Source organism: Oryx dammah, unplaced genomic scaffold (genome assembly GCF_014754425.2).
Source record: "Oryx dammah isolate SB20612 unplaced genomic scaffold, SCBI_Odam_1.1 HiC_scaffold_1, whole genome shotgun sequence".
NCBI lineage: Eukaryota > Metazoa > Chordata > Mammalia > Artiodactyla > Bovidae > Oryx > Oryx dammah.
In genome coordinates this window covers 99,771,930-99,786,845 of record NW_024070185.1, presented here as the reverse complement: position 1 = coordinate 99,786,845, position 14,916 = coordinate 99,771,930, and the positions used below count along the sequence as shown (strand labels likewise).

Below are 14,916 nucleotides of genomic sequence, written 5' to 3'. Positions count from 1 at the left end.
TTTTTGACATGCTGTATCTATAAAACACTGTAGTAGATGTTAAGAAAGAGAAAAAAAATGCATAAAGAGGGCTCCTGAGTTGATACGGCTTTCCAGGTGTAATAGGGGTATATATGCACACACATGATTTGTGATAAAGTGGCCAGACTCTATTATAAGGAATTTTGAACTTAAAGAATCAATACATTAAAGAATTGGCTCATTTTACATCAACTTGGCATTTTATCTTATGTAGTTTTTAAGCTGAGAATACAAATAGTTGGACCTTGTGAGGAAGTGTAGTATGTTATGTATTGTATGTGGTGTCAATATTCCAGTATTATGGGGCTTTCAGTAGCTTTTGCAGTATCTAGGGGAATAGAGAGCTCTGAAAATTCTTGCTCCAAAAGAATATTGAATTCCATAAATTTGTTGTTGATGGTAATAATGTTTTACAAGGTTACAAAATGTTTTTTTCCCCATGCAGAATACATGTATACAATTTACCTGTTTTAGATGTACAACTCAGTGATTTTTAATAAATTTACAGAGATGTACAGCCATTATTACCACAGTCCAATTTTAGAACATGCATTACTACCTAGCTTGCATATATGTGACTTCTGCTGAAGGGCCTTTAGAATGTATATATGTAAACACACACACATATATATATGATTTAATGGTAGAAGTCAATATGAAAATTCATCTGCTTTAGGGAAATGTATTGGAATATATCTATTTCAAGAAATAGAAGGAGTACTGGTAGTTATAGACCCTTTTAAAAAACCTCATGGCTTTAAGACTGGTGAACTTGGTTGGTCTGCAAAGTGTTACATAAATAATAAGAGTATTAAGTATGATACTGTCAACAAATGAGGAACTCTACCCCCAGAGTCTGGATTGACCTTTGTTATCCTTATGGTAGCTTTGAAACATTTTCTTCTCTATTTTTGCTTTTGCATTCATTTGTTTTCTTAAGTTGCATCCAGTGTTATAATTCTCCAGATAACTAGAATACAAAATGCTTCTGCTGTTTCATAAAGGTCTGTCGGTCCCAGCTGGACTAGGTCCCGGAGCGCTCGGTCCCCTCGCAATCACCTCCTCCGCTGTCACTGGAAGGATGGCCATTCCTGGGGCTGGTGGTATGCCAGGAAATTCCGTTCTGCTTGTCACCAATCTTAATCCTGATGTGAGTTGGAAAGTATCATATGTAAAAAAGTCTTCCAGGAGGAAATATTGTAGCTTCTGACTTCAAGTTGAATTCAAATGGAAATGTTTAAGAATTTGTGTTAAAGTTCATCACTAGTATATATAAAGAAGCATGTAGAAAAGCAACACTTTAAACACAGTCAACTCTCGTTTTTACAAGTAAACTTTTAAAAAATTTTTAGTTAATGAGACCCTTATGTTTTGTGTTCTCCTTTTCAAACAGCTTATCACACCACATGGACTTTTTATACTATTTGGTAAGTAATTTCTTTTGCTTTGGTGGTTTTTTTTTTTTTAGCTATGATGTGAATTGAGCCCATTGCATCATTCAGTAATACTACTGCTGTGTGCCAATTAGTGTGTTTGAGGATAGAATAACAAGGAACATTTGTTAAGTGATTATAGATACAACAAAGTTTTGTAAAAAGGGAAACAGAGCTTGTAATAAGAACATACAGCTGGAAGACCTAACCTTGCTGAGGGAATCAAAGTTGATGTACAGAGAAATGATAGTTAAGCTAACTTGTGAGAAATGAGGAAGTGTTACATCAGCCAGGCAGAAAGAGAGGGCGAATGTCCATTCACAGATACTAGCAGTGAGAGACAGAGCTCTTAGAACATGGAAATGAAGGAAACTCAGTGGAGAGTATAAGGGACAGACGAATAGAGGACAAGGCCATTAAGAGCTTTGTAAACTATATTAAGGAGTTTGGTTTTTAACCTAAGAACAATGGGAATCCATAATGAGATTCAGATTTTAAAAATAATCCCTAGACTTTTTAATAGTGTACCTCTCTCAGTTAAAAAAAAAATATTTAACATGTACTCCTAATCTATACATGATTAATTAATCATAAATTTCATCAATCTTTTACTGTACTCTTTATAGTTTTATATTACAAACAGAAATACAAGAACCATGAAGTAAGCAATGTTTAATATTTTAAAGATTTTTATTAATGAAAGTTTTTTAAATAAAAATATTGTTAACATTTAGTGAGAAATAAGATTTAATATGCTTTATTATTTTCAAAAACCTTTTTCACTTTGAATCAGTATTCCAAAATCTGATTCTAAATTCACTTTATTTTTGTACTTGATGGTTGTCGTAACTGAAAAAGATACCCCATAAGGATACACAAGGAAATTCCCTGGCAGTCCAGTGCTTCACTGCTAGGTTCTGGGTCCAGTCTCTGGTTAGGTAACTGAGCCTCCCGCAAGTCACGTGACATGGCCAGGAAAACATTTTAATTGAAAAATATAAAAATGTGATATGAATTAAAGTGTTGCATTGTTGCTGTACTAATTAAGATACTAGTTTTTTAGTCTAATTCACTAAATTTTGATGTATCGTACTTGGAAAAAGTTCCATGTTTCCTTTTGTTAAATTAGTTGATTTTGAAATCTATTATATTAGAATAATGGGGCTAAAACTCACTAATAATCTTCATTTGGAAAAATTTTTAGTAGAATGAGAAATTGTTTCAAATTTTTTGAGTGGATAATAGGTTTTTTTAACAGTGTCTTTCAGATATAATTTACAGCTGTACAATTCACTAACTTAGGTATACAACTGAGTGATTTTTAGTCAATGTACAGAGGTGTGCAGCCATCACCAGAGTTCAATTTGAGAACATCTCTGTCACCCCACAGAGATACTTCATACTCAGGTGCAGTTTCTATAATAGTTTTAATTCATAATACATTTATGTGATTATCAGCAACAAAATCATGTGTTCATGCTAAATTTTCATATGTCTCTTTAGTAGCCAGAGCACATTTCTTTCCAAAAATAGTTAATTTCTCACTAATTTAGAAAAAAATCACTCTCAGCTTGAAATACAAATTGTATGTCATTTTTTAAAGGCTATTTATTTTGGCCAGGAGGGACAGGGAAGCCTGGTGTGCTGCAGTCCATGGGGTGCAAAGAGCTGGACACTACTGAGCGACTGAGCAACAATATTTCAGCCACTTGTCATTTCTGAAAAGGACAGCAAATTTGGGACACTTGCCTATATATATATTTTTTTTTGGCCACTGTTTATCACTCAGTTCAGTTGCTTGTAGGGGCTTGCCCATGAGATGGCCAGTTCTCCTTTGTGCGCCCTGAAGGATGTCCTAGTCACCCTCTCATCCCGTTACACGGTATGGTAACGGTGCTACTGTTTCAGGATCTTTGTTTCACGATATTGGTGATACCCTGTTCCATATGAACTGCAGTATATTTTAGCACACTAAATGGAAAAAAATGAGAAAATGTCCTTCACATTGTAGAAAGTTTCCACCTATAATTTCTTCTATATGATGAAAATTGGTAAAATGTAGTTTTTCATATTGGTTTATATAAACAAATCAGGATAAATAACAGTTTATTATTCTCTCGGGCTTCCCTGATAGTTCAGTCGATAAAGAATCCACCTACGATACGGGAGACCCTGGTTTGATTCCTGGTTCGGGAAGATCCACTGGTGAATAGATCGGCTACCCACTCCAGTATTCTGGCCTGGAGAATTCCATGGACTGTATGCTCTATAGGGTTACAAAGAGTCGAACACAACTAAGTGACTTTCACTTTCATTATTGTCCCACACCCCAGTGAATCGTTTTGCCTGCTTTTGGGGATGTGGGACCCACTTTGGGGAACACAGTGTAGAAAAATTGGATGTAATGAGATCAATTTGTGAGGTTATTGTGATTGTCCAGTTGTGAAATAGTGATAATTGCTTCGATGGTAGGGAGGATGGGAAAAGTGGACAAATGTGAGAGGTTTTTAGGCCATAGAATCAATGAGTACTGGTAGTTGATAGGATGTAAGAACTTAAGGAAAGGAGTAGGTCAAAAGATGACTCCCAGGTGTCTGACCAGAGCAAATACATGCATGATGATACTGTTTATCAAGAGAGTTAGTGAGCACAGGAGGGGACAGAAAGGGGAGATGAGTCGGTTTGGAATATATTAAATTTGAAGTATTTATGGGACATCTACATGAAGGGATTAATTGAACACTACGCAGTCAACACTAAAAAACTATTTTGTCTTTTTAATTAGGAGTATATGGTGATGTACATCGAGTGAAGATAATGTTTAATAAGAAAGAAAACGCACTGGTTCAGATGGCAGATGCAAATCAAGCTCAACTAGGTACTAGTGATTAGTAATAGTCATAATTATATGTGCATATTATATGCTCCTTTTGTATGCGAATTTTCCTATGAAGTAAACTTACAGCTTAAGTAGAAAAAGTTCCTCTTTATGTCAGTGTCTGCATTATTATTTGGATCTGCTTACATTTTAAGATTTAAAAATGTTTATAACTCTTGGAAGTGCATTTATCTGTTGGAACATATCATTAATGTTTAGAGCTTTGACTCTAGGATTTTTCCATTAGCTTTAAACTAATAAACATGACTTGTTTTCTTTCATTTGTTTGCTTGTTTTCCTTTTAAGTTTTCTAGAATTGTTGCTTAAAAGTTCATAATGATAGTACAAGAAAGTGTCATTTTGCTATTTCACCATTCTTTATTATAGTGGCTGTTGAAATATTACTAGTCAGATATTTATTTTAAAAAGCTTTACTTGAGATTAATTTATTCAGTAGCCATTTCCTGAGCTCATGTTATATTTCAGGCATTCTGAAATGTTTTAGCACTCTGCTAGGAAAATAGGTACTGTTTGTTGTATTGCTTTTCATTATGGTAAAATCAACTCATTTAATATATTTTCATATGTAAGAGTTCTTAAATTTAAAACCGTTTAAGCCCTCAAACTGACAATATAATTTTAAGTGACTAAATAAAAAGAATTACGATAGTTTTACAGAGACTCTACCTTAATATCCAGAATTTGCTTATTTTCTTGTTATGCACCAGCAATGAACCACCTGAGCGGTCAAAGACTTTATGGGAAAGTGCTTCGTGCTACACTGTCCAAGCATCAAGCAGTTCAGCTTCCTCGAGAGGGACAAGAAGACCAAGGTCTGACTAAGGATTTTAGCAATAGTCCTTTGCATCGCTTTAAAAAACCTGGCTCTAAAAACTTCCAGAATATTTTTCCCCCATCAGCTACTCTGCATCTTTCCAACATCCCGTATGTATCTTAATTTGTTACTATTCATTTCAGTGATAAATAATCTAGAGTATATGGTTTGGGGAGATAACTGAAATTATTGTTAACGTAGTGGTAGAAATTCACTAATTTATGTCAGATGATTTATTTGCCATCATGTCTTAAGAAGTTTATCTAAACTTACACTCCAAAAGTAAAGGTAGCAGTGTTTAAAATTTTTCTTTCCAAACAGGGAAGGGCAAAATTACATTTATGCAGAGATATTCCACTGGTACATACTTATTCATCCTTCTGTAGAAGAAAAAACCCTTCAGCAACCAGCATAGCAAAATCAAGTAATTTATGTTTTAAGAATTTGGTAAGCTTCCCAGGTGGCTCAGTGGTAAAGAATCTACCTGGCAGTGCAGGAGGCACAGGAGACATAAGTTCAGGCTCTGGGTTGGAAAGGCCCCCTGGAGGAGGAAACAGCAACCTTCTCCAGTATTCTTGCCTGGAAAATGCCATGGACAGAGAAGCCTGGTGGTCTACAGCCCATGGGGTTACAAAGAGTCAGAGGCAACTGAGCATGCACGCAAGAATTTGGTAAAACTGAATTCTCTGTTTTTTAACCTACAAGCCACATAAATATCTAAAAGCTAGAAATTATTTTCTTACAACCAGTCTGTAGTAACCGGTGTTGTAGCAGACTTGTTGTTTAGTCATCATCTAGCTTAGAGATTGACAGACTACAGCCCATGGGCCAAATCCACCTGTAAGGTCCATGAGCTAAGATCAGTTTTTACATTTTCAGTGGTTGGGGAAAAACAAAAGAATAATATTTCATGATTTGAGAAAATTACATAAAATTTCACCTTCCATGAGAAAAGTTTCAGGGAACACAGCCACGTTTATTGATTTATGTATTAGCTATGGCTGCTTTTGAGCCAGTATGACAAAGCTGAATTGTTAGAATAGAGACTGTATGGTCATCAAAGCCTAAGAAATGTAAAACTGGAAATCCCAGTTTTAATTTGTGAAATCCTTGACCAAAAAAGATGACAGTTTTATATAACATGGAGGAGGATAGCTTTGGAAAGAAAGGGTAAAAGTTGGGGGGTATAGTTGTATGCAAGCATGTGTATGAAAAGTTAAAAGGGAATGGAAAAGGCTACAGTTCTGAGACATTTCTGAAAATGAGAATGGCCATTGAATAGGAACAGAAAATAATCATTTAAAATACCGTTGAATGCCCAGACTCCTCACTAGTCTCTAGTCAGGCACATGGAGAAACTTTGCATCTGAATTGGGCAGTGGCTCAAGCCTTATGCCTTCCATGCAACAGGAGGAGTCACTTTAGAAAAAAAATCTCAATTATGTGCATCTAGAAATTTAGCACCTCATTACTATGAGCGAGAGAGGCAACATATTTAAAGACTAAAGCAGGCTCCCTCTTCAGGACATTTATCCAGGAGGTGGTCTCAGGTTGCAGCCTACACTGGACATGTAGGTAGGAGAAAGAAAGTATGTTAATGTATTTTTTAACCATCTACCAAGTATTGGGCACTGTACTGGTGTCTTACATGCATTACCTCATTTAATCTCCATCATAATCTTCTTTTTAAAATTGTGGTTAAATACATAACCATTTTAACCATTTTGGAGTGTGTGTTTCAGTGTACACTCACATTGTATACTTTCATAGTGTGCAACCATCACTTGTATCCATCTGTAAATCCTTGTCATCATCTCAAATTGAAGCTCTGTACCCATTAGACAATATCTCTCTGTTTCTCTCTGCCCTGTCCTTGGTAACCACCATTCTGTGTTCTGTCTGTAGCAGTTTATCCATAATAACCTTTGGAGTAAAGGTTGTTAGTTTCATTTTAACACTGAAAGTGAGAGGCTCAGATTAAGTAACTTACTCAGGAGTGACATACCAGGTGAATGACCCAATAGGATGTGAATTCGGATCTCTCTGCTAGCAGAGCCAGTTGTTGTTCTGTAAGACCATCCTTGCTGGTAGTTGTGAAATGAGGAAGAGTCTACTTTTAGTCAACTGACTGTCATGTGGTAGACCACTGTATTAGCTGTCCACTGCTGTGTAACAGATCACTCCAAAACCTAACAGCTTAACACAATAGTAGATGTTCTTTATCTCAAACTGTTACTGTGAGTCAGGAATCCAGAAGTGGCTTAGGTTTTGGCTAAGTCTCTCACAAAATAGCATCTGAAGGCTGTAATGGGGCTAGAGTCCACTTCCAAAGTGCCTCCCTCATATGCTTAGTCAGTTCCTTGCCACAAGGACCTGTGCTAGGGCTACTTGACTGTCTTCATGAAAAGGCAGCTGGTTTCTTCCTGAGCTGATCATTCAAGAAGGGGCAAGGTGGAAATCAGTGTCTCTCAGCCTCAGAAGTCACGTGTCATTTCTGTAATACCGTGAGGGTTACAGAGGACATCTTTATTCTTTATGGGAGAGGAGTACCCAAAGGGTATAAATACTAGGAGGCAGGTGTAATTGGGGGCCATTTTTGAACATGATTGGCACATATACATGTTTGTAATTATCCTGAAAGTAACTGAAAAGATACTGGATTAGTACTAAAAATATACTGGACTAGTAGTGGACTATAAAAGACAAATCAGAGCTAGGGAAGGGGCTTGGAAGTACTGCTGCTAAGTCACTTCAGTCGTGTCTGACTCTGTGTAGCCCCATAGACAGCAGTCCACCAGGCTCCCCCATCCCTGGGATTCTCTAGGCAAGAATACTGGAGTGGGTTGCCATTTCCTTCTCCAATGCATGAAATTGAAAAGTCAAAGTGAAGTTGCTCAGTCGTGTGTGACTCTTAGCAACACCATGGACTGCAGCCTACCAGGCTCCTCCATCCATGGGATTTTCCAGGCAAGAGTACTAGAGTGGGGTGCCATTGCCTTCTCCATTGGAAGTACTAGTTAGGTACTAAAGCCATATGGGTAATAATCCCATTGAAAGAGTAAATATAGAAAGATTTTCTTGTTCTTTAGATACTGCCCATGTCTTATGCAAAAGAATTGAAATAAAATTCCATTGTCTGAAGACATGCATGCATCAATCTTGAACATCTTTTTTTTTTTTTTTTGCGACTCTATGGAAAACCCACCCGGCTCCTCTGTCCATTGGATTTTCCAGGCAAGAATACTAGAGTGGGTTGCTCTTTCCTCCTCCAGGGGATCTTCCCGACCCAGGGATCAAACCCAAGTCTCCTGCATCTTCTTCATTGCAGGCAGATTTTTCACCACTAAGCCATCGCGGAAGCCCAACCTTGATCTTTAAAGGCACTTGCAAATGATGTCTTCATTGCATGGCTTTATGTTCTTTGTAATGTGAGGTATTCTAGAGACCTGATGATGTCAGGAGTTAATCTTTGCTTCATTTGAAAATTAGGGATAAGATAGTTGACTGTCTCTGTGATGATGTTTTCACAGCCCCTCTGTTACAGTAGATGACCTGAAGAATCTTTTCACAGAAGCTGGATGCTCAGTGAAGGCTTTTAAATTCTTCCAGTAAGTCCATTCTTTTAAAATATACATTAACATGATTTGCAAATGTTTATGGTAATTTAATTAAATCTTCTAGGGTTGGGGAAGAGGTTTGTAGGCAAAATTAATTCTGTGTACTTTTTCTGTCTCTTCTGCCACTTTAGGAAAGATCGCAAAATGGCACTCATTCAGTTGGGATCTGTGGAAGAAGCAATCCAGGCCCTCATTGAGCTTCATAACCATGACCTTGGAGAAAATCATCACCTCAGAGTTTCCTTCTCAAAATCTACAATCTGACTTTTCTGTGAATTTTTCTCCTAAGACTGGACCATAATTTCAGTAAAACCTTCAGACATAGACTGAAGCAGCTCAAGACCAATTCTGCCTCTTTTTCAAAAATAACTCTTTCTGACTTTGATGTTAAAGTATATTAAAAAAATCAAGGGATGTTCTCTTTTCCCATTTCTCCCCTCTGCCAGTATGTTATCAGAGGCGTATTTTTCCTTTGTACCATTGTTTCTAAAATGAAAATAATCTTCAGGAAAAAAATTTTTTCCAATAATTTGATTCCTTGTGTTAAATTGGATTTCAAGAGGACAGACTTTCTTTTAATTTGGGTCCAGATCAGCCTTATACAACATTTCTAAACTCCTTTGTACTTTGAAAAATTTGAACATATAGACTTTTAAAATTACTTGACATAAGTAATTTAAATGACCTACAACCAAGTTTTTAACTTTATGATTCAGAAGTTTGAGTCCTGTAGGAAACTATGTTCTCTTATAAGTTATAACAGTTATTTGGCATATATTGATACTTACTATACATAAATGGGGTTGTATTGGAAGCATATTGATAAACTTGCATGTTTTCTTTCAATTTTTTTTTTCCACTGTAAGACACTCCTTTGCATATCTTTAACTTTGTAAGACTATTTGGAGAATGAAATGTCTCAACTGTCTCCAGAGAAATTATGTGGAATCCAACCAGAATCTATTAAGGTGTCAGAATAATTAATTTTATTTGGGAAAATCATGGTTTAAGTTTCACAATGACAGTTTCCTAGTAATATGATCTTGGAAAATTTAAAAAGAAAAATAATACTACTTATAAACTACTTTTTTATAGTTGTTTTCAGAAAAAAAAAAGTTTACAGTCTTAAGGAAAATATTCAGGTCTATCATATGGTTTGACAGATTTTTTAAAAGTTATTTTTGGTAAAGTCTTCTTTTAGAAAAAAAATTAATCTCAAGGGTTTTTTGTACCACTATAATCTCTAATACTTATTCAGAATTACTGTGTATTTACTTAATTTCCTATTATGTGCCTTATTATGTCCTTATGATATAATAGGTTAGAGTTTTATCTAAGTATCTTAAAAGCTATATTGTGGGCTTGGTGAGCATTTGTTTTTTCTTTCCTTGTTTTGGCAAGAATTTTAAAGTTTTTTTTTTTTTTTTGCAATTTTAAGTGATTTTTCAAGAAGTAATAGTTTCTATTCAAATTTTTGGTGCTTTGGTGTAGAGGTGGGGTGGGGAAGAGTTAAATGGTTTTGGGAATAACTCAGTGCACACCTGTAGGCCTCTTCATATTGTGACCAGCAGCGGTCATTGCGGTTATAGCATACCAGTATGGGGCTATAAAATGCAGTCTCCGTTTCTGGATCTTGTCTAATCTTTATCCATTAGAATTTGTCTCAGGATTGCTTGGTTTTTGTCATATATTCAAGTGAGAACTTGCTTTTCTTTGTTAATGAAGCCCCAGTACTGAGTGAGTGCCCACATACATGGTGTATGAGGAGTGGGTTCTTCCTCATACTCTGTCCCTCTCTGTTTTTAGTTGGATGTAAGCATATGTTTTAATGTTGTTTCAGTGACTGTATAATGTACAGTTGTTTCTTTTAAATTAGATACTTTGCATTGATTACTTATTCCTTCAGTGCTTGAGTAGATTTTTTAAAGCAGAATTCGTTAAAAGGGTCATTTTTGTCTGTTGCTTTTTCAGTTTTCTCAGATTCTCAGAGTGGCTCATCTCACCTTTTAGAAGAATATCTCAATCTCTTATTATATTCCAGCCATTAAGTTAAACAGGAAAGTTTTAACAAAAACAATTTTGCAAAAATATTGGAGAATACAAAAGACGTTCTGGATTGTTCAAAATTCCCTCAACTCTGAGCAACAATTAGTCAGTGGAAAACGAAGGATACTAAATTGAGATCTTTTGAACGGATCAGTTTTAGTATTGGCTGATAGGTATAATCATTTATCTAGTTTTTTTTTTTTTTCCACTTATGAAATATATTTTTACCGAAACACTGAGTAAGAGGAAAGGGAGGAAAAACCAATTTCTTTAAGAAATTACTCCAAGTTTGCTTTATTTTTTCCTTCTTTACAAGCACTATTGTAATTTTCAGTTATATTTTAAATTTGAATTTTTTTCTTCTTGAGTTAGGAATTACTGTGTAGTTTCAATTCATGATTCTCATAACATTCAGTGTAAGTGTAGCAGAAGGGAGATCATAAGTGGTGTTGAATGTAATTTTGAAGTAGGAAATGGCCTTTATATTTGAGAGAGAACTTTTGAATCCTTTTCAGGGCTTTGTGTGTGTGCGTGTATGTGTGTGTGTGTATAGTTGAGTGTATATACATACATACACTCCTCTAATGTTGTACATACATGTGTACATTACATACATCTTAAATTATTGACCAAAAACATTAATCCAATTAAGATTTGGAAAAGTGAGATATTCTTATTTAAAACAGTGTGTTCGAAACCATCAATTTGTGTCTAAAATTAGCTGTAGCACATGGATGTTGTCCATATTGGGCTGTTTGCTCTTTGAATTATAGAGGTCTACAGTATTTGTGTTGACATAGTTTCTGTAAAAAGATTAAAAATATCAGGGCAGTGAAAAACCTAGATCTTTGTCTTTTTTGTTTTGGCATGCAGTTAGTTGATATCTGCTAAGCAATGTTTTGCTGTTGTTGTTGAGCTGTCGTAGTATCCTGTTTTAAAGTTTATTTACTTTATTTCCAGGAGAATTGTCTTATTTTTGGAGGTGTCTGACTTTGACACAAATTATATATATTCAGGACTTTTAAAAATAACAGTACAAAATGAATAACCAACAAAACCTATAGTATGAAACTCTGAAAAAAAAAAAATAGCAGTACACATTAAATGGTAGCAATTTATGCCAAAAAGTTTTACTTTGAGATTTAAATAACTTGCATAGTAGTAAATTGTGTTTTGTGTGAGATACAAATAGGAAAATAAGCTTAATAATTTGATAACTTACTGGAGAGTATCAGAATTGCCCAGTAGTTCATACAGAATGCCGTAAATTCTTTGTTTAAGGCTAAGTTGTGATGTTACTTGTAGTAATGGTTCTGATTTTGTTGTTGAAAGTTGCAAATCTCACAGTTTTTAGAGACACAGGTTTTGCCTGCCTAGTTCCTTATAGAAGCAGTGTTTCTTTGGCTGCACCTAGTATGGTCATCATAGATTCTGCTTCAGTTGATTAGAAGTAGTACTCATGAATGTCTCTGTTCAGTTTTATAAGAACTTTTGGAAACTTCCATGTTGTTAAGCAGGCAGAATATGCACTGATTGTATTATCATGTAATTCCCCTTCTGTTCCCACTAAATATTTTTTGGACGAACGATGACAAGCTCAAAAGTATGTGTCCCCCTGCCCGCAGTGAGTCACTTAAAAACCCTGTTTGCCAAATTGTCAGGCTATCTCTTAGAAAAACTAATGTGTACTGCTATTTTTAAAACCAAAAAAACAGCATGACTATGGGTAAAAGCGTTCTAAACCTTTCCTTTGTCTTGATCTGTTGTTAACAAGAATAAAACTGCCAGACTTAAAATAATCTACTATTGTGCTAAAAAGAAATAACATTAGATTGCACAAAACTTTTCCCTTAAAGAAAATGTAATTCAGCTGTCTCTTAATTCAGCTGTGTTATTATCTAGAAGACTATTTGCAGTCTTTTTTCAGAGCAAATTTTAACAGCTAGTTGTGAATGGTTTAAAAAATAGAAAATTACTAAAATATCAGTTTAGGGGGTTTTGTAGAGGGAGAAAAATGAAAGAAACAGGACCAAAGTTTATGTGCCTTCTTCAGTAGTCTTAATTGATCTCTCTTCCTATTTGAGGTTTAGGTGGTAGTATCAACATTCTGGTTTTCAGGAAATGCATACTATATAATTTTAAAAGAATGTTATCCCACAGACCTTTCTTTCAAGGAAACAATTGTACCTGTAAAATGAAGTCTCAGTTACGCTTTTTGCCTTCCTCACATAATATTCATAGCATGTGCAGGTCCAAGAACAGAGCTGCTCTAAGTCTTTGTGGTAGTCATCTTCATTTCTGTAACCTGAGGCATGTGTTCCAGAGAACAGGGGTATTTTTCTGGCCCAGTGACCTTGGTGATAATAGTCATGGTTGAAAGCTCCTTATGGCAAGCTTAAATCAGCACTGTAAACAGATTTTTGTTGTTGTTTTTAGGTTATTTTTAGTTCTTGAATCTGTGTAGTAGTTGTAATAATAAATATTTAAATAACTATTTTTGATGTCATTTAAAAAATCATACTCTGGCCTTTTTTCCCTTTACCATTGATACCCAGATCTTTAAAAAATTCATCCCACATCCAAAAAGTACTAATTATAAAGATTTCTAACCAAGCAGAGTTTTGCATCAAAATGTCACCTCATTGCTCTGACCAAAGACTGACTGTTCTGGTTTTGACTCCTTTCTGAAAGAAGACCCAGTGCAAAGCGGCCTTTACTCTCTATTTCCTATTGGTGAATAGACTACTTAGAGAAAATGGGAGTTTAAATGTGAACAGAATGGATTAGATGATAAGGGTTCGATGGGCATTTTCAGTACTGTATTTAAGAAAAAAAAAAAATAGCACAGCTAGGAGCCTCTGACATTGTCTCGTGTTATGTGGTCTGTTCATAAAATTCCCTTTTTCAGTTTATAAGAATGTTCATCTAACAGAAGTAAATGCTGTAAATATTTGTAACAACATTTTTTTAAACCAGGCCAAAAAAGGGGGGGAAAAGCAGTTTTGGGGAACAAGTTGACATATAAAGTGGTTTTATATAAAACATCAATTGTCTTGTATATTTTGATAAGCTGCAGTACCAGCTTTCATTTGTAACACAGTTTGTGGCTTTGGAAGAAAAGGATTCTGTGATTGTCAAAGTGAATCATGTTATAAATGCAAAGAGATGATAAAATATTAAAAAACATATTTTCTAAGTGCGTAGTGCATGGTTAATTAAAGCTTCTGTACACTACAGTATATGCCATTTTCGTTCAGTTTGTATATTTGCTGACTATTGATATCTCTACTCTTTTCCTAACAAGTATAGCATTGTAGCATGCCTTTTAATAAATGTCATGACATCTGTACTCTCTTAAAATATTTCTGTGTTCTTGTCTGTACTTCGGGTTTTCCCTTGTCTTACCTGTAATTCTAATGATTTCACATTTTCTTTTCTTTCTCATAACCATCCATCTAAGCTTGTTACAGCATACCAAGCACATGTGCACACAGCTTTAAAAACTAAACAACCCTAAGTTTGCTGATCATCTCTTTTTTAGTTCAGGAACAGTTCTCATTTTGAGAAACAAAGTGCTTTTCTAATCATCCTACAAGTAGCTTTGTAAATGGCACATCCCCTCTGTATAAGTACACGTTGGTATATTTGCATGAATGCTGTCTTTTGCTCTCTCTTTCTGTGTATATCTCTCTCTCTCCTTTCTGTCTCTCTCTTTTACACACACAGGCAATATATGTACAATACTAAACAAGAGCTGGAACATTTTTTCCAGTTTTTGGCTTCCCTAGGGAATTTTGAGACATGAGGTGTGATCTCAAACCAAGTTTGTATTCTTTTCAATTAAAGGGTAACATAGTTACCAGCTGCCTATATATTTCTTTTCCATAGACAAAAATGTTTTATTTTTAGGTTCTTTAAAGTATTATTGGATTATAGGAGTCTAAGCAGTCATTTATTTTAATCTTTTATTCCAGGATATTTTGGAAGTGGGAATTTATGTGTGTGATTATTTTTAATGGCATAGAATACTCTGTAACTACTACTGATCTTTGCTTGCTCGTCTAAAAATCTATTGTCTCCATGAAT

General features: G+C 35.1%; 1 protein-coding gene across 4 annotated transcripts in view; it reads left to right on the top strand.

Annotated features, from left to right (window-relative positions):
• The window catches only part of PTBP3 (polypyrimidine tract binding protein 3), a 91,943-nt gene extending 77,914 nt beyond the window's left edge, over positions 1 to 14,029 (top strand). Inside the window, exons 10-15 of one of the 4 annotated variants that reach the window (XM_040239348.1) lie at positions 1,026 to 1,171; positions 1,415 to 1,448; positions 4,240 to 4,332; positions 5,061 to 5,277; positions 8,698 to 8,775; positions 8,916 to 14,029. In XM_040239348.1, the coding sequence (XP_040095282.1) occupies positions 1,026 to 1,171; positions 1,415 to 1,448; positions 4,240 to 4,332; positions 5,061 to 5,277; positions 8,698 to 8,775; positions 8,916 to 9,048 (701 nt within the window). In that variant the 3' untranslated portion in view covers positions 9,049 to 14,029. The remainder of the gene's footprint in view (positions 1 to 1,025; positions 1,172 to 1,414; positions 1,449 to 4,239; positions 4,333 to 5,060; positions 5,278 to 8,697; positions 8,776 to 8,915) is intronic. The other 3 variants (XM_040239350.1, XM_040239351.1, XM_040239352.1) reach the window with 3 other exon arrangements.
• The last annotated feature ends 887 nt before the right edge of the window (positions 14,030 to 14,916 follow it).